General features: G+C 38.3%; 1 protein-coding gene across 1 annotated transcript in view; it reads right to left on the reverse strand.

Moving 5' to 3' along the window:
* Nucleotides 1-9,124: 9,124 nt before the first annotated feature.
* The window catches only part of PPP1R3A (protein phosphatase 1 regulatory subunit 3A), a 34,965-nt gene continuing 23,070 nt past the window's right edge, over nucleotides 9,125-21,019 (reverse strand). The window contains exon 4 of the mRNA XM_068669505.1: nucleotides 9,125-19,473. Coding sequence (XP_068525606.1) covers nucleotides 16,921-19,473 — 2,553 coding nt within the window. The 3' untranslated portion in view covers nucleotides 9,125-16,920. The remainder of the gene's footprint in view (nucleotides 19,474-21,019) is intronic.

The raw sequence follows: 21,019 nt of genomic DNA on the forward strand, positions 1-21,019 counted from the left end.
TGCTGGCTCATGTTCAGATGAGCATCGACCAACACTCCCAGATCCTTTTCCTCTGCACAGCTTTCCAGCCACTCTTCCCCAAGCCTATAGCGCTGCATGGCAGTGTTATGGCCAAAATGCAGAACCCAGCAGTTAGCCTGTTGAACCTCATCCAATTGGTTTCTGCCCATCAATCCAACCTGTCCAGGTCCCTCTGCAAATCAGAATCAGAAAGCCTAGCTGGACCCAACAGCCTTCTTGCACAGACAGCAGTGTCTATAGTCTCTTTAGCTTTGTGATCGGAGTTTTCATACAACACAGCAGCATTAGCTGCCCATTATTTCATAAGTATAGAAAGCTGTTTCTACTCTGATATGCTTTTGGGCTGAATTAATGTTACTGTGCTTTTAAAAGGCTGACTGAATTGCTCTGTAATGGCTTAAAAGAGAGAGGGATTCAAGTACAGAAAAACATCCTAGTTTGCCAAGGTGATTGCAGTGAATTGGTGCCAAAAGTTTCAGCTTGGAGGAGGAGAATTTATGGAATTCCACAAAATAAAAAGGCCAAATGAAGTCTAAGGTGCAGTGAAATAAGGTCATGACTGAGTCTACATATGTGTGTGGTTTCCAAAGAAAATGCTGGGCTCTGTGACTAGGGGGGAGATCTGCAGAATCGGATATCAGACACCTCCTCAGCCAGCAGCCACCATCTGCCAGGAGAAGCAGGATCATCTTTACCCTATGATACTTCATTACTGACTGCAAAATTAGGGGGGTTGCAAAGAGCTGAAAGTATGACTACCATCCATGTCAAAGAAAAGGAGTCCCAGAATAACTCAGGGGGTCAAAACATTCAAAGTACCTGAGGTCTGCTTCGTTCAACCACTACAAATGATCCTTCCCTGCTATTTCAGTCCCTGTAGGACTTCAGCTTTAAAAGACCAATGACTTCTGTCTAGAATCAAAATGCTGAATTGCATAGTGCTTCCTAGCTCTCCATCCTGGGTGCAAATCTATTCTTTTGTCTCAGCAGGGATAAGAGCTGGGGGCATGGCATCTGCCTTGTCCTACAGTGCGGATAGGGAAGCTAGACACCTCCTCGGGAATGTGTCATGCTCCAGACTGGGGCAGCCAGGGTGTGGAAGCCTAAAAGGGGTCAGGGTGTGGAACGTAAAACATTTTGGTTACAGGGATCAAAGACATGTTATTATGGTTTATTTTTAGACATGGACAGAGTCATTCTTTCAAAACACACTGGATTAAAGCAGCTCATCACTGTTATCATGTGTAAACATTTTTATTCTAACTCTACAATAAATGTAGGAAGGATGGTTGTAATATTGACTTGAAATAAGAGCCATCATCCTGAAAAGATAGAGGAACACTGGCCTGGAACACAAAGAGATTATTAATGCTTTTAAAAAATATACCACTTGAGCTTGAGTCAATAGCCAGTGAAGCAATTAATAAAGAGCAAGACTAACAATATGTTGGTACCCTCTTTGTGTACAAAATGTGACTGAATAGACATAAAATCCATCCTGCCATTGTCTTTCTTTTCCTGTGGTTGTGATGGAAAGGAGATGAATGGATTTAAGAGTGGTTTCCTATACAGTGGAATCTTGTACAGTACCCCATTAACATTGCAGAATAGGGTTGGTACTGCAATGAATTATCTAGACAAGAAGGTCTATATTTTCTTCTCTATCACTCATGCAGGGTATGTGACTAGACTTTCATACAAATTCACCAACTTTTCACAGAAATAAAATGTAAATTCTTTCTCTAGGAAAGTTAGAATCCAGACCATTTATTTAAAAAAAAAAAAAAAAGTAATATAAGTGTAATATAATTTCTCTTTAAGGCCTGTTATGCATTTATTTTTAAAATGTTAGTTTATAATGTTACATTACAAGAAATCTTTCAAATTAGATTGTTGGGATACATGCTGACAGTTGATTTTAGAGGAAACTACTGCTGGAAAGGTGGGTCGTCTTGTCCCCATAGCCCCATGTGCATGTTTCCTTCCTCTCTTCATATTGGAACATCTTTTTGTACAGTGAACTGGGTTCAGTTAGTTACATCACTTTTTCTGTCATTCTGGGTAGACACTGATCTGAATGACAATTTATGTCAAGTCTAAGCAGATGGATGCAAACCAAATCAAATTTTCTTTATTCATATTCCAAAGTAGGTTATTAGCTCAGGCATATGTAATTATCCTGTTTCCAAGCCAGAGGTATATTTCAGCACAGATATATATCTGTTTGTACAAACCCTGAATCATTCAGTCCCAAGCAAGTTTTAAAGTTGTTTCAGAATAATAAACTTTAGCTTGAGGTGTTTTGCCAAAGTAAACACAAAATCAAACAGAAGCAGATCTTCCTGATAGCCAGTCTGTACAGTACTGTTCAAACAGATGGAGCACCTGCTGCTGTGAGTCCCAACTTAGAAACTCCAAGTAGAAAAGCACAAATGCACAGCAATGTGCATTGCAAGGTAAAACATTTTGGTTACAGGGATAAAAAGAAAAGAATTGCAGCAGTCACATGCCTTGCTGTTCCAAGGACCTTGCTGTATAACCTGAGTGGCAGTCACTCCCTCTTTACTGAAAAGACAGACAAAAGAAGAAAAAGAAAAAAAAATATGGGGTGAAAAAATATTGGGATGCATGAGTAAAACCATTCTGAGCTGTCTGGCAGTTCTAAGCAGCTTTTCATTGAATTTGGTCTCATGCATTGAAAGTTTCTTTGTTTACGTTCCAGATTTATTATATCGAAAATGTTGTCCAAATGCTGTTTACGTTCAAGAACATGCTTTCTGAATGTGAAGCAGCACTTGTATATTGGAAAAAAGAAAACTAAACACAGATAGAGAACAGTTTCCAGAGCAAAAATATTACTAAGAATAAAGAACTACAAGTGACCAAACAACAGATTACAAGAAGACCTATTCAATGAACACTGAGTTTTCCCAGTACAAATTCTTGCTTAATCTTCCATCAAGTTCTTTTCCATATTATTCCCACTTTTCATAAACTTCATTTTGCATGCTTTAAAGGTGATCACAAAGAAAAGGAAATCATATTTTAGAATCTCTGGGAGGCAGGATTAATGAGTGGCTTAACCTCAGTTCCTTTGAATGCGTACTTATTGATCCTCAAAATAACATAAAGAAGTGAATGATGGAGAATTCACTTACTCACTTTGTCTAGCTCACTTCTCTGGTGTGGTGGACTAAAAAGGATTGAGACTAATGGTACTGAGATTGTGCACGCTAAAAAACTTGTGCCATTTAACACAGCAGGCATTCTTAGTTTCTTCTTACGTTCTTACTTGTAGAGTTTGCAACTATAGGTGTACATATGATATTTTAAAATGCAGAATTTGTATAAATTCAGTTAAAAAAAATGTGCTCGCTTTACAAAGTAAAAAGCATTTTTTTCCATTGACAGCTCAGCTTTGCCACGTTGGACATTTGAAATTCAATTTGTGTTCTTTCTGCCAAATCTAGTACATAAGCATCAGCAGTAACGATTTGGAAACCACATATCTGTACAGTTTTAGCTGTTATTCCTAATGTGACCATAACTATAGCATCTAGGTGGAGTACTGATAGCCTTGTTAAAGATTCATGCACTGCCTGGGACACAGCTCCTTTCTATAGCTACATCAGTGCTGCTGAGCTGCCGAATATAGCATTGTTTGTCTCACTGCAGTGTGACTCACAAGCACATCTCACAGTAAAAAGATAATACTTTTATAAAATAAATTAAATGAATTTCTGAGCAATGCAGTATGCAACAACATTTTTGGAAGTAAAAATAACAATAAAAGAAAAAATTAGCATTTAAACTAACCCTCTGTAAATCTCATTCTCATTTAGCCTGGCTTATTACAGATTTAGTTGTAATTACAAATATCTAACATCAGACTTTGGAATCAGTGATACAAACTTTAATTTATGTTTTTATATCTTAGTGTAAGCTATAATTATTGAAGATTTTTATGACAACTATTCAGTACATGATCTTATTTGTCCTAATTTTATGCAAGTCAACATCCTAACTCTAGGAAAGGATCTCACTTGCCACAGGTGTAAAAGCAGCAATGGGCTCTTCTGTGCATACACTGTAGGTGCAAATTCTGTACTGTGTCATGACCCCCAGTGCCCTGTTGAGTACGGTGTGACTACATCATGTGTGAGACATCACAGCTAATATTTCCAAAAGCAGCTCCTGTGCCCATCCAAAGATGCCTGGCCCATATTCTATTTCAACCAACCACCCAAAATCACAAGGCACCTTCACTAACGTGCCAAATGGTATGCCTCTTTCCTGACATTTCACTTGCGACCTCCCTGATCATTTTTTCCTACTGGCCAGCTTAAAGTCACATCTTCACCTGATGTTTTGCTTGAAGAGCTTGCATTTCAGCTTATCTAAGCTGCCACAGGAGCTGCTTGGATTCACAAAAGAAATATGCCTGGCCCAGCAGGACATATTGCTTACCATGCTGCTGGTTCCCTTCTACCTCCTGAACTGTAAGGAAAGAAGTGAGCTATGCAAATATTACCAAGTTTGAACACTGTGCCTTGTATATCAAGATCTGGTTGTAATCCAGGGAAGAAAATTCTTCTCTTCCCTGAGATGTTACAAACTCTCATCGCTAATAATGCATGTGAAGAGAGGAAATGCACACAGATCTTCCATATGAGATATGCTAGTTATCTATATGAGGACATAAGGCAGAGCTTTGGCAAGAAGAGCCATAGTACTAAACAAACACCAAACAGCACACCAAATGTGAGTCTCTCCCCAGCCACAGCATGCAGAAGGTGGGGGCTAATGCATCCCATGCCACACTGCTGCCAGCAGATGCCATTTCATATCACATTACTCTAGCCTTGTACAGGTTTTAGTCTGAACCACTGACACCATCACCATCACTTGTGGCTGATCTCCACACCTGCTTCTGACCCTTAGGCAATGTCCCTGTAAACTACGTCTTTTCCCTGTTCTGGATGCAGCCACATGGTTCTGCAGGCAGCATGCACAAGCAGGCAGCACTGCTGCTGCCAAGCACTTGCCAAGAAGGAAGGCAGACTGTGGGGTGGCTGCTGGTGAGCTGTAGGATGGTAGAGGCGGTAAGAGAAAGCAGTGTTTTGGGCCATAGGGAGGGGGGCAGGTGTGTGTAGTGACTCTGTTCAGGCAGCAAAATGGGATGCAATGGCCATGCAAAAAGAGCACGTGGGTCTTATCCTGTTGTAGCTCCATTTTTTCCCCATTCTTTGAGAAGTGAACCTCACTTTGGCTCTGAGAATAATTTTATTCTGGGGTTGGTTCAGAGTTGTTTATCCCATGCTTAGTGTAGTCCCACTTTGACTGCAGAAGCAAATCCTTATGTTATAGGAGTGTTCTTATAAGAGTTAAGCTGGTAAAAAACACTAACTTAAAATATTGTGTTTTTTTTTTTTTTTCACAATTAAAATAAAAGATAAATTCATATTATAGAAATAAAAATGTCTTACATCTTTACCTCCTAATTATAGCTTTAAAGTGCCAAATTCTTTCCAAAATCATTACAAGCCAGTTAGAGGGAGAGTTGAAAAACTGTTTTATCATAATTATACTATTGAAAAGTTTTATAATAAAAAAGCATTTCAGAATTTTCATTTGTGTAAAGTGCCTTGTAGATTTCTCCAGTGTTTTAATTGCACAATAAAACCAAACACCTGTTTGAAATTAGCATACATCCAAACAAGAAAAAAAAGACACATATTTTTGACAATGAGAATAATTAACCACTGGAACAGATTATCAAAGGACACAATACATTCTCATTCTTCCTCCTTAAATCAAGAATTGGTCCATTTTTAAAAGACACTTTCTCATCCTGGGGTCGTTATTTGAAGTGCCATGATCTGTGCTATGCAGGAGATCATAATAATGATGGTCATTTTTTGCCAGAGATGTCAAAGAACATTTTGGCTCCTGGGACACTCACATCCCACATCCCTGAGCTCTGGCTCCTGTCAGCTGCCATCAGCCTGCAATTCCTCTTGCCTGCAGATGAAACAGCCAGCAAGTTTTAGAGATATTTTTCCCCATTTGGCCAGCGTCTCTCACGTTGCCCCTATTATACGCTTCCACCTGGTCTTAAAATCTCTTTACTTGTTAGAATAAAAATAATATAGTAAATGCTCTGAAAATGTTTTACAAAAGAAAAAGGTATCCCATACCTTTTATTAAGGGGTAAGAGACCAATTAAAAGGTGATTTAACCACCTTTCATTGATTTCACTACCTTAATACCTTTAAAAACACAGCTGTTACTCCTTAGACTCAAAAATTTGGGCCTTGTTATGCCAAGCATTGCTAAAACACTGAGTTAAAAGCTGTCCAAGGCATGAATAGTTTACATACCTGCTGAAAAGAGCCAGATTCCACTCCAGTGCAGACTTTTCCCCATTTCTACCCTCAATATTACCCCCTGCAGCTCTGGTTGTGGGTGCCAACTGGACCTTCTTCTGTCTTAAACAACCAGAGGGCCCAGGAGCTCAGGGGATCCCTACACTAAATGATAGAGCCAGCCACCTGAGGATTTGGCCCACAAATCCAACCCACCCTAGTCCCATTCTCCAGGCACTGCAGGAGGATAGATCATAAATAGGGGAGCTATTGCCAGCCTAATCAGTGCTTGCAGGACAGGTAGGGATTGCTGTCTGGAAATTCACCCATGCACAAGGGGATTGTGCTACAATGGTTTCTTTGTTTTTCCTCTGCCCTCTCATCTGTTTTTTTCTCATTTCATAGCTCAAAGGAAATGTCCACAGCTCCCAGCAAGTATCCAGGATCCTCAAAAAATGTCCTTGTTGTGTCTGTGATTTTCTATGGTGTTTTTAATTTCCATTAATTTTCAAGAGATGAATATCCAGCTGTGTTTTTAAGTATCTTGTTATGGGAAAATATCTAGCCCAAAATATGCATATAGAGCACCAGTAATAATAACAAGGAGGTGTTGTCAATACTGTGTAATGAAATATATTATTGCTGTAGAACGTAACAAAATCTGTAGCCAAAATTACCTAAAAAGTAATACAGTGTGATTTGTTAGACCTACCAGTCTATGGTGGGCAACATAGACAATCTCCACAGGTCATGTCCTAGGCATGCTGCTTTAAGCATTTTTTCTTCAGCACTGTCCAATGCGTAGATTTTTATGGGAAAGTTGTTCCATTAATACTTTAAAGGAATTAATTATCAATGTGAAATTTTCATCAACTTCTTGAGCTACAGAATGACACAATGCAACTTATAATTTATACTTCTTTATTATTTATATGAATTCAATAAGATTTTATAAGCAAAACCAAGTGAAGAATTTGTCTAAAGTTTATATATTCCAGACTGAGATCTGTGAAATAATTTGGTTTGGATGACTTTAAATCCCTCCAGTAACTTTAAGTCTCCCCAGCCACCTCAAGCATTACTCAGTCAATGTATGAACTATTTCTGCTTTCCCTCCAAGCAGATGTGGGCTAGTTGTCCCATACTTTAAGACAACCAAAAACTACTTTCCCATCTCAGTAGATCAGAATAACTCTTCACAGGGAGGGCTCACTTGTCACACTGGCAGTGTTTAACAATTTTTGCCCTGCAGGTGAGCAGCCTCATGCTGACCAAGCCTTCATCTATCAGTAATGCACTATTTAAACATATCTACAGTCACAGCACAGCCTCTGCAGGATCCTTCATGCCAAAATTATAGCAGAAATAATATTCTTTACCATGGATACTAAATAAGGTGAAAAATATTGTGAAGACAACATGGTAGGCACTTGAAGGATTGTAATTTATTTATTTTTTTTTATGTGGTTAGACGAGTTCTCCCTGAAATTTTGAGCATCTGTAGTACTAGAAGAGTTCCTGTCCTTTTAGAAGAGTAGTTGTTCAACAGAATTGCAGGGCCAGGAGTTTGACTTTGCTGCTTTTGCAGTCACTTCTCTTCAGATTCTCCATGGCAGAGCTTTATCTTTTTGACTGCCAGAACCAGCCTATTTGGCATCTGTCTGCCTTGGGTCATGATTTGCTTACTAATAATGTAAAGGTAATAAATTAAATAATCTTTTTATTTGCATATGATTAATATATTTGTTATATCTTTGAGTAAATATTTGTCTTTGTGTTCATCAAAAGTATAAAAGGACAAATGCATTAATCATAAGGTTGAATTGAATGAGAGTACTTGTGGAATATGAATGGTTAAAAAGACATAAGTATTAAAGAACAGGGCACTTAAGAAGAAAGTTCTCTTAATTATAATTCTGACACCAAACAGGAGGCAAAATATTGTCAGGAAAGAAAGAAGGTAGGTATCGAAGGGGAATTGTAACTTTTTATTACTAACTTATTTAAGAGTAACATTCCAAAGTTCTATTCCAAATTGCTATCTCTTCTCATGCACTGAATAGGTTGGATAACGTTAGCTTATAAAGGTCCCAAGTGTTTAAAAGAAGAATTAGGTGCAGTTTAGTTATGTTAATCCAAAATCAAAATGGTTCATGGCAGCTTTTGACTGTGAAGCAGGATCCACGGTCTGCCCTGGTCAACCCTGTTAGGAGACCTCTCATATACCTGATATCTCTTCCTCCCTGTGACCTTGGAGAAGGAAATACAAATGTGCAAATAGTGGTGGGGCATCCCAATGCCCCACCTGAAGTTCAGAACAGGGAGTTCACAGGGGATAAGACTGCAGAGTACTGATAGCTTGGTATCAGTGGGTAAGATATCTTCCCCACTGTGTCCACTGACCTGTGACTTCTATGTTTCAGAATTTGTCTATACTCACCAGATGACTTTCTTTTCAAAACTAGAAAATAACCTATAGTCAGGTTTCTAAGATGTCATTCAGAAGTGCTTCATTTTTCATTGCATTGCATAGAGAACACAAAGGTCTTATACAGATGCCTGGGGTTTCACTCCTCATTGGTAGCCACCTAAGCCCTTTCCTGGGTCCAGCCCTTTGGCCAGTGAAGCAGATTTGCTCACAAAAATATAACTTAAATATTCCACAAATCAAAGAAATATGAAAATTGTGATGTCTTGTACATGGTAAAATGTGTAGCTTTGCATCCACAAAATAGAAATGGTTTAGCATTGTTTTATTAAAATTAGTATTGATGAGATTACAGTTGTCATTAATTTATAACCTGTGTTTAATAAATTTGTAAGTTCTTTACTTTTGTAGAAGTAAAAGGAAAATACATTTATTACATGGCAAGTCATGCTATTGCTTTATGCAATTTCAGGCAACACACTTTTAAAAAATCATTATGTTTGCTTCTCAGTCAATATATCTATGCTAAAGATGATGTACAGCTACAGGTGTAAGTCTGTCCAGATCAGCTAGTCTAAAAGGTCGCAGTAGCAGTTCGTAGTGTTGAGTTTCTTGTACTTTATATCTTGCAATGTTTTACAATTTCAAGACAATGAACAGCTTATTTAAACATTTCTTTATATCAAATTATATATCATGTAATGAATAAAACAGAGTATTACTGTACTGGAAATTTACCATGCAAATTAAAATAAGATTGAAGACAAGTGTCTGTGCTTCAGGACATAGGTGACTTAAGAGACTGATAATGGTCATGTGAGTGGGTGTACGTGAAACATGGAAGTAAAATCCCAGCAAAGTGGGCAGTTAGCACGTCCTGGCCACTCCATCCAAATGCTCTGCATTTACGGCAGCCTGTCCCTTTCGCCTGTAAGGCCAACAGAGGCATTGCCTTTACAGCCAGGATCACAACCTTCATCAATTAGCCGTCTTTTAATTATGTTTTTGTTATTACTAATATGCTGGAAATGAAAATGAAAAGGCACATCTGGTTTTGTGTCCTTTTCCAAAGTGCAGCATGAGAACAGTGATGTGTTGATCACAAACTCAAATGAACTCAGAAGATAATTTGCTTATTTCTGAACCTCTTGCCTCCTCTGGAACAGTACAGACAAGCTTGCTTGCTTTCTCTCTGTCACTCTTCCTTTATTGCCTCTGTCCCTGAACCATTCAACAGCCTAGACTATTCTAAGAGGTAAGAAATGTACACAAAAGACTTCCTACTCTTGCCATCTGTCAGTCATGGATCTCAGTTGATCCGTAATACACAGAGGGACAGAAAAGCATATAGCTTGTATGAAGGAGCTTGACCAGGGCTTTTCCCCAAAGAGATCACTGTTGCTGTATTTAAAGAGTTCAATCTGCTCCTGGTTGCACTGGAATAAAGAACTTTAATTAGTAAGATGGCTCCTTCACTATCTATCCTTTGGCAGTTCTCATTCCCCCTTCGGAGTTTTTTGGGAAGTATAGCAGTATGGAGCAGTCTTCTGTCTTGGAGCAGACAGTGCCAGGAACACAAGTACTTGGCAAGCTTAGGCCCAGAAAGATTACACTGGTGGAAAGGAGAAGAAATTTCCACAAAAATACAACCAGTATAGAGGCTCATATGAGACTACTTTTCTGTGATCTACTTGCTATCAGAGATAAGAGGATATGCAAGGCATGTTCGTGCCCTGTGGTCCCTGGGAATCTGAATGTCTTTTTACAGCCAAAGAACAAAACTAACCAACAAAAACAAATGGAAAAAAAAAAAAAAAAAAGCAAACAGAAAAAAAAAAGAGGGGGGAAAAAGAGAAAATCCTAGGTGGCTTGGAACTTTACAAGGCCACACAGGAAGTACGGAAGCTTAATTAGTTAAGATATTTTCGTATTTCCTCACTGAATTTCCTTACATTCTTATAGTCTGATGTGTACCATGTGCTCCTTGTTTACTGCTAATACCCATAGGTTCTTGTCATTGGGGACTGAGATGAGAAAAAGGCTATGAGGTAATTTTCCCACTCCAGCTCAGCTGGCAGTAGTCCCTTCATGGAGGGTACACCATCCTGAGAAAGTCTTTTTTTCTGGTCCTCAGAGCCATTCTCTGATCTTAAATCACTGAATATTAACTTCAAGGGCAAGATATAATCCACTGCAATGCTATTAAGTAGTAACTGATAACAGTTACCGAAAGAAGTTAGCATAAAGTTAGCATATACTTTCATTTTTAGTACTTTAATCTATATAGCTAATACCATATTTATCTGTCCAACCTACTCAGAACTTATTAAACTCTCGTGTTTTTAGAGAGGCTGTTCAGAAACTTTACAATTATCCATTCTGTTTATTATTTCTTCTTCACTCACCCATGAAATCTAGTTCTCACCTTTCCACCCACTTGTCCTAGTGCCACCTACACATATGCACACACATACCTTGTATGTACCACCAAGTTATACATACCTCACTCATTAAATGACTCAGCTCACCTACTTCATGTCTGTTCAGAACTGAGAAACTATCAGTTCCCTTCAGCCTACCTACCCTGTTTCACAAATATTGTCTTCACTCAGACGTACATCTGAGCTTTTAGTTTTGGTCTGAAATTCCCCCCCTATACCTAAAGACCAGAACTCCGGACTACCACCTCAATTCTGAACCCTCAGCAGCTTCAAGACCTCTTAGGTCAGCAAAGTATCATGAGTATACATATTACCTATGTATCTCTATGGTTTGCTTTGCAGACAGTGCTTTCAGAAAAAAAAATACAAGTTTTAGAAAGCTTAGCAGAGATCCACAAAAGGACATAGTTGCTTGAAGATATAATCCTGTGTTGGGATTTAGGAAGAATCCACAAATTCCACTTATCTTTTGAGACATTTAAGCATTTTACCAGTCCAGTTACTTGGTCCAATCAGAGGCCTAAACTTAGAGCACAGATACCAGCTCAAGGTGTTCAAAAAGCACAATGGGTTCAGCCACTGATGACGTTACCCCTTTTTCTATGATACCTTCATGACTTGAACAATCCTCCAGCACTGATTCATGAGGCACTGGTGTAGCCCTGAAAGAATGATTTTATAATCTGAGGAAGCGGACCTAGCTGAGGATATATGAAATCTTGGTGTCAGTTTTGTACTTATTACTTATCTTATTAGAATTTCACATAAAATATTTGAGTTTTTCTAGGAACAAGGATTGTATCCATATGTTCCCTCTTAGATGAATGTCCTAGTGCATGCTTTAAGGAGTTAAACTTCTCCTATCCTCAGTCCCAAGTCTCTGGGATTGTTTTCTGCAAAGTGTTCTGTTTTTGAAAGTAGCAGTTTAGGTACCTCACTGCACAAGAAGGCTGCAGGATATGAAACCTGATCTGATAAAAACATTCCCCTGCAGCCCAGAATTAAGTACCTAATCCCTCTGACAGGGCAAGGATGTAAGACCCAGCCCTGCTATCAGGTTCTCCTGTTAGATAACTTAGTCTGCTTCCTTTCCAACACAATATCTATTTTGATTCTCTTAGGTTTGATGACTAGAGAGCTTAGGCATTTACTTCAGCAGTGTATATACCACTCAGGTACCAAAAAATTAGTATAGTGACACAGAAAATTACCATACTAACCTTCCTCTATGGTTCTAGTTCATATTTTGTCCACCTTATTTTTCATTTTCAATATTACATTGACCTTTAGAAGCCTATAGCTTGTTTGTGCAGCCTATCTAGTGCCAAGACAAAAATTACTGATGGATAAGAAGCAACAAGCAATTAACATCAAATATTTTTTAAATTAATGATGTAGTTTGTTCTCACTATCTCCTAGCAAGGTATGTGGATACAGACATTCTTCCCACTCCTTTCTCTGCTGCCCCATATTTCTATTTAAGTAAATTCAATAAATTATATATGCCACAATACAAAAATGTGTTTATTTGTTACATATACAATTCAAATAATAGTCATGGGACATAATTCCCATGGTATGAGATGTATATACCTCATATACCTGTAGCAATACAAGCAAGCTTTTTTTCCACTATATTGTATCAGGGTTGAACCTTTCATGGCCATGGGCCTGTCACAGAGAGTCATAACTTCTTTCTGTAGTGTAGCCTGAAGAAATAACTAGAAACTACGAGAAATGAAACTATTGACTATAAATATGTTACTGAGGCCTAGTAGGCAAGCAAAATGAATCACAGCAAAAAAAAACTACACATTTTACTTATTTCTTCCCTGAAATAAGTAAAAGATGAATATTTTGCCAATGTCATAATGGTGTTGTTTTCATACTACAAACAAAAGTAAGAGGATTTTTAAAAGATATCTTATCAAATAACAAATAATTTAAAAAAAAAAAAAAAAAGATAAAATTACTTGCTTTGTTGTTTTAAGTACATAGGTACTTAAAAGTTCAGGCACCTGTGTTCACAGATCAGTCTAGAGTCCTATTTTGCAATCATAACGTACGATATGCTGACTAAATATCTTAAACATAGAACATAAAAATCCCATTCCAAATCTGAGAAATGCTAACAGTATTCCACTTGTATGTAGGTGAAATATGCTTATTCTAACATTCAAATATTTACCGTAAATTCCAACTCTGAATGACTGTACCTGCTAAAAAGGCATACCCAGACTAATTTGTTGGACACAGGAATACAGCTATTTTGAGCTAGCTTTCTGTAGAAATTGAAGCAACTTAGCTAAACTTTAGCTAATACTTAGCAACTGGTTTAAATGTATTATGACACATTGTTGAAACCCACTAATTTTTAAAGAATGTCTGTACTAGTATATCCTCTCTATTTATCATCTACATTCTTTTTTTTCAGATCATACTGATTTTCCTGGGCTCTCCAGAATATTTTTCTGCTGTTCTCTAGACACTGATTCAATCAAACAACTTTCTTCTACCCATACTCCTGGACCTATCAGTTATCCCTGACCTCTTTTATTGCTGTCCAATTAGTTGAGCTGAATCTTTGTCAAACAACCAAATAACTTGGGCTGAAATAAATGAGAAACCACTTTCAACTTCCATACTACAAACAAAGACTACCACACAAGAGTTCCTGTGGCTGCAGGATATCTTGGCTTCCAGGTCAAAGTGCACAAGAGTCCCGAAGTATGTACTCCTTGGATTCCCCAAGATTCAACAAAAATCACAAGCAAGCTTGTCCACTTCCATGATGGCTGGGCTGCTCAGCTCTGCTTGCAATAAGGCCTGTGTCCAAGGTGTTCAAGGTTATTTAGGTCTCTCAGGCATTTGTAGGTCTGACTTAGATTTTTCTAAAAATCAGATCTTTCACATATTACAGATCTCTTTCAGGACCAAAGCTCTGAGAGAAGAAAACTCTCTCAGAATGTGGGCTGCAAATTCTCTAGCCTCAAATGGAAAGCCAATGGTAGCTATAATTTTGGCCAGGGAACCACTTTGAGCTAATTAATTTGAAAAAGTAAGAGCCCACCTATGCATATGGATACTTCCAAGCCCTGGGGACCAGATTCCTCTTGAAAATAATAGTAGTCTCATTGTCAAAATATATCCTGATGGGTGGAAGGCATAAATTTGGTAAAACTGAAGATATTCAAACACGGATTTGAATCCTGCAGTTTAATAGACTACATTTACCTAACAGGACAGGAACCTGAGTTTTGGTCCTCACTCTGAATTTTCTGATTTATTTAATTTTTTAATATTATAGGGTAAATTAGTTTGAGAAACACTTTGAAATGGGAACTGAAACTAAAGATTCTTTCTTCTGGTCTGTTTTTTAAAACTATTAGACTATGATTTTTCTTGTGTTCTTGGTCTCTCAGGCCCCAGGGGTCTGGTACTCGACTGCAAAGTGACAATTTCAGTATGACAGATGCAGGGTGCTTTCTTCACCTTTTTAACCCTCCAACTGAGAACCTTGACCCTGTCAGAATATATTAGGCACTACCTGAGAGTTCCCAATGTACTGGGAAGTGAAGTAACACCAAAGTTCTCTACCCTAGTGAGGTTTAAATGCTGAACCACTTAGACCAGGGACCTGTCAAACTGCAGAGAGCAACCGCCAAAAGTAAGGGAATGTCATGCTCTTTTAAAAAGTGCCTAGGTTCATCATAAAAAGGCTAGATTCTTTCAATGTTTGTGGTCTCCAGGTAAAGAAGAGTTTGAGATCATTATTTTGGACTTACACAGATTCAACCTCAATCCTGCTTTAACTCTAAGCCTAAGCTTTTTATTGGATCTAGCTCCTAATACCTATTGAATTAATTTCTTTATCTCAATGAGCATTTGGCTTCTATATGCCTTTGAAGATCTAGACTAGTATTACAGACTTCTGCGTACCCCATCAGTGCCTCCAGCCCATCACTAAAACTCATTTATGGATTGCTATCAAGAGTTGTCAAGGCATCCAGCTGTCAGCATGCACATCAGCAACAGATCACCCACACATTTGCTCACTCCCACTGAATGCATCATTCCCACAAAGTTCCAAAATTTTACTTGCCTTGAGAACAAGAATGTCAAGGTCCCTCCTGTAACAGAGTCTCCTAACATCCTGAAACATGTAAATAAGTTTTAAACCAACATTAAAAGACTTGTTGCAGAGCTAACTAAATAACTTGATTATTATGGAGCTTCAGCCATGTATTACAACCAAACCTTTCACAGTCAATGTGATATTTCACACTGGCAATAATTTCACACTGGCAGTATTGAGCCAAGGAGAGGAAAGAAAAAAAAAAGGTAAAAAAGACAACAACAAAAAAAAAGCCTTAAAACATCCCTTTTCTTCTTAAATTCTAGGTTTCCAGTAACATACAGCCTTGGTGCTTGTTTTAATATAGAGCCTATCATAGCATTTGTAGCCGTCATCTGGAAAATAGCTGTAGTGCAACATAACCTGTCCATCCTTTCCTCCCTGACAAACTTTGGACATGACCCTGTATGAGAGACCAGTGATGTTGGAGCAGTGGAGTCTCCAGCATACCTGCAGTAAACAGGAGCCTACAGGATGCCTGCTGTGTGAGGTCTGTTTCTCTGGGCTCTTCTTAGGGCAGACACCAGGCTTTTATGTCTCACCTAAATCACACTAAACACCAGGGCTGTTTCCTGAATTTTCTCTTGGTGCATGATTATCTTTAGGTAACAAGCCATAGAAAAAAGCAATAAGCCTAATTCAGACATGCTCAGTCATAGCACTCCTTTGTAAAATTTATTTAATGATTTTTAGATATGCTCAAACAACACTGGTGAAAAAAAATATCATTCAAAGCATTTGCCTGGAATAACACTCAGTTCAGTGAAATTCTCAATTGTGTTACACAATCGTCATTTACAAATAAAACAAAAATATTTGTGCAAGTGCATGAATTGTAAGAGGCCTCTGGCTGTGACCTTCTATCTCTTCAGGGTGGAAAATATGTCCATTCCTCTACACAGGTATATCCAGAAAGTTTCATGATGTAACTAGAGTCTAACTTTACAATTTTCAAACAGGGGTTTCAATGTAGCACTAAGTCAAAACCACAAAATAAAAATCTGGAAGAAGAAAATAGCCTATCAGCAGATGTCATATTTCTTAGAGTATTGCTTAATTACACTAACAGATTATCAACTGCAATATCAGTAGCAAAATACTGAGTTAGTTATTATACCTTTCCCTGTGTTATGTACTCCTTAGGAAAAAAAAAAAAAAAATCCCAGAAAAAAATGAAGCTTTACTGCAAAAGAAATTAATGCAAGAAAATGGTGTTTTTAAGTACTAAAGAGATATGAAGCATTGCCTCTTCATAGCCTGCTAAGGAGCAACAGCTGTACTTCATTTTAAGTTGACGTGCTTCAGATCTCATATTCATGTAGGTATTTAATGATCCAAACATAATGGTCCTATATAGTATAATTACTTATATGAAGGCTCAACTTCATATGTAATCTTTTTTAAAAGATGCTTCAGTGGAAACCTTGCTTTGGTTCTAACAATGAATAAGCTCTTTAACAGTGAAAATGTTTTGGAGGAGTTGGAGAATATTGACCATGGATCCTGAGCACAGCTGACAATCAAAGAATGTTATTCTTTCTTGACAGACTCCTTGCTTCTTCCTCCTTCCCAGTATAACCAATACAAGGAGAACAGGTAGAGTGCAAGACAAACCATCAAATCATAGTGATAGAGCGTTGCAGCAAGCACAAGAAAGAAAAAGAAATAAAAGATTTTGTAACCAATATGTTTTAAACCTGGAGATTCATTAGGCAGCACATGTCCTTCACTTTTCTGGTCAGAAATATCTGCAGAATTAGAAACATGCTGCTTTTCATTCTGTGAATCATCAAGCCAATTTCGTGTTTTCTCCTCAGTTATTAAATGGTCAGAATCAGAGCCCTTCCTGCCAAGTTCTTTGGTAGGCTCACTAATTGAAATTTCTGGCCTCAATGACTTCTCTTGTTTGAATTCTGCTTGATGGAAACATTGACCTATATTCTTCCCTCTTTCTTCCCTAGAAATGGCCATGTCTGAAGTGGAAGGTACTTCTTTTCTTCCAGCTTCAGAAGAGAGGTTTTTGTTAATACATGTCATTTCATTTGGTAGACTTAAATCACATCCTGACTCAGCAAAAACCTTTTCAATTACTTTGAAATCAGAGTGAATATATGAATGGCCCATGTCTCCTGCCACAGTGAACCCTTCAGAAGATGCCACTGAAGAGCTTTTATAGTGGTAACTGGGCATAGTGTTTGTACCAGAGGGTGACATTTTTGTTTCAGCTTTAGCATGCAGATAGGAAGGTGTTCCAAGGTAGCTTTCTTCCCTATAGAGCTCTTCCACTTCCTCACCATATAGGTGTTTTTGGGTGCTCAAGGAACATTTAGATACTTCTTCTGAATATAAACCCTGCCCCAAGCCATCTTTCTTTCCCATAGCAGAAGCCTTTATGGCTTCTCCTACAGGTAGAATATTGCCAATGTCTGATTTTGCTTTGGCACGTTTTTCCCTGCTATTGCATACAGACATCATTTCTCTTTGCAGTGTTTCATGTACGCGTGCATTATAAGTATCTAAAACTGATTCCTTTTCAAATTCGGTGTCATATAATACACCCACTGTGTTGAGTTGACAAAGAGCATAATGTGAACCATCATTTCTCCCTTCATGTGTATCAAACGCTGTTTCCTTTTCCTCTGTGGGCCTGTCACTTAGTACGGTCTCTTGAGGTAGCTTAGCAATTACTGCTTTTTCACTGGCAGACATTTTTTCTGGAGCACTTTCTGATGTTGTTTTAATTATATAAGCTGTACCTGCCTCTGCTTTCCCTGTAATACCATGCTCAGAGACAGGAGACTTTTCACAACTCTCTGTCTCTTGGCAGGTAAACAGCTCTTCTGTGTAAGCCGTACTCTGAGACCTCGCATCACCCCCTGCTTCCCACCGAACCCCACTATCTGCTTTTTTCCACACCTGTTCTGTGGCATTTACTTCACTTTCCTTCCCTATAAGTCTTACATTATTTCTGTTGTCTGACTTTCCTCTGTCTTTTAACCTTGTGAATCCTCTGTGTTCCTGAGTGTCTTCAGCTCTGCTTTCGTCCCCCAGGGAGCAGGCCCTGGGATCTGCTTGCTTAGGCCCGGGTGCATGCCTGTTGTCTTCAGCAGACAGGGATGATGTGTTGAAGGTTTTAGTAGAATGTTTTCTGTGTGATTTGAAAAACTTGGGTGCTTCTTCCTCTCCGATTAGTGCTAATTCTGCTACTTCAATGACTTTCTTCTCCTTCTCTGTATCAGTGCTATAGTTCTTTTCTGACATTTCACCAGCTCCTTTTGTGTGTGTGTATTGGCTTTTTGTGGAATCTATTGAGCCATCAGCATTTGCAAAAGTGTCGGCATATAAATCTCCTTTTAAATGTACCCGAACTTTGCTTTCAATCATCTTGATTTTTCCTTCATTTTTGTCAGTGGCTGACAACAATGAATCCAGAGTTTGGTGAGTCGTTTGCGGCGCCTGGTGCTCTGGAGCTGGATTAGCATTGCCATCCAGCGTTTCTGTTATGCACGTATTTAATTGCAGGGATTCATCATGCACTGAAGAAATGGTTTCTGGTCTCATTTCACAGGTCTCTTTTGAGGTATCAGCAGCATCCTCACTGATGAATAACCTCTCCATCATCTTACTTCCTGAGGCACTGTCTGTTTCACCTCTTGAAATATCTGTGTGGCTTTCTCCTTGTCGGCTTGAGATAGTAGCCACAGTATCGATAGCCTCATTCTGCTTTGTTCCAGGAAAATATTTTGCTGATGAAAGGGTATCACTGGTACCAGTATGATCCCAAGACTGCTTGCTGCTGTTTGCTGAGCCAGCAGTGACTTCCTTTCCTAATGGCTGACTATTACGATCTCTTATGGAATACTTAGCATTATCTTTTAATTCTTTTCCTATCTCTTGTGAAGTATTTTCAGATGAGGAACCGATAGGCACAGGGTGCCTCAGCAAGTCACTGCTTCTTTCTCTACTGGTTAGCTTTTTCTCCAATCTTTCAGTTTCACTTGGAAAATTAACTGGTTCTGTTGTGTCTAAATTCCTTTCATCTCTGGTAGAGGTACCTTTAGCTCCTGTGAAGTGCTGATTTAGCTGAAACAATAGAATAGAAAAGAATGATCAAAAAGCGCTTTACAAAAATATGCCAAATGAATGAGGCAGGATTTTGTTATTGAAAGTTTTGTTTTCAGTAACAAAGCTTTTATGGAAACGTGTTCCAAACCATTTGCAAAATTTGCATTGTATGTATTTTTTAACATAGGTAATGAGCTTTATAGTGGTGTTGAAAGGAGCAGGAAATAAAATAGAATTCAGAACCCTCTCTCTTTATTCATGAGTTCAGTAAGCTGCTAGTGCATTTTATACAAATTAAATCTGAAGAGAATATTCCCTTAAAGGGAAGCTAATTCATTCTCTGCACATTCAGTTCTAGGTTTGGAGAGAGGGAGGCATTGGAGGGGGGAGGACTGGCGCTTAAATGAGGGCATTGATACAGTACATCAAAGCCTGGTAATGTACAGTATTGTCCAGTAAAACAAAGACATATTTCACACTGACAAATACTGTAAGGATTATCTTTGCTTCATTTCTCTCAGGGACCATTTTATAGGCTTCAACCAGACTGTTTTTAGACAATCTAGTAAGACATGAGTTGGAAATGAGATTAGCAAAGTAAAAGGCCAGAAACTAATCACTCTCCCTCCCAGCTTCCAAATACCATATTGTATTATTCAGTTATGCCTGCTTGTCATTACACTCTCTTCTCACTTTAGCATAGTCACAGTGATAGCACTAGCTGATCAATTAGAGGCTAGCTTCTTGGGCACCCCTTTATGCATTTGCACTTGCTGTAGATACCCCCATTACAGTTTCTCTTATTAATATGTTTTCTGCAAAGCCTCTGCAAACTATTAATAGCAAAACGTCACTCAAAGAAAAGTGAGGGAGCTAATGTCTCTGCAAATTCTGTTTTAATGACCCTCTGCCAACCGGTGCTCAAGTGTATTTGAGTTCTTCGGTGATGCCAACTGTCAGGATTTAACAGTGAGATGCCTGTGTTTTTTTCCCCTCCTCATAACTGACATTTGCATGATCTCAATAATTATATGCAAATCTTACGATTTCCCCTTCTTCTCACATAAGGCTCATGTTACTTGTCAACTGCACAGCTGTCTTGTGAGCCAATGCCTGTGCGTTTCAAAGATTTGGTTGTATTTCCATCTATTATAAGCCTTCATTGTTTAATTCATTAAAGAGCGCATAGTGCAAATTAACATCTAAATTATAGCTCCCCCTTCATTTATTGTACAGACAATCCTGGCAATTGATAAACAAACGGTTATATTTGATCCTGCTTTCTGTAACAGAGTGGACTGAGAACAACAAGGGATTTTAGAGGTCCTCCTTTTTTATGTTTCATCATAAAAGAAAAAGAGAGAGAGATAGACAGAGAGACAGAGAGAGAGAGACTGACTTTCAGGCAGTGAAATGTCCCACAATAGGCAACAATTTGGAACTTTTTTTTTTGAGAAAAGGCAAGAAAAATATATTCATATAAGGCAAATTATTCTCTATATATCAATAAGGAAAAGAAGAAAAAAAAAAGAAAAGGAAAAAAAGAATGGTTCTCATCTTCCTC

The sequence above is a fragment of the Anas acuta genome, chromosome 1 (assembly GCF_963932015.1).
Source record: "Anas acuta chromosome 1, bAnaAcu1.1, whole genome shotgun sequence".
NCBI lineage: Eukaryota > Metazoa > Chordata > Aves > Anseriformes > Anatidae > Anas > Anas acuta.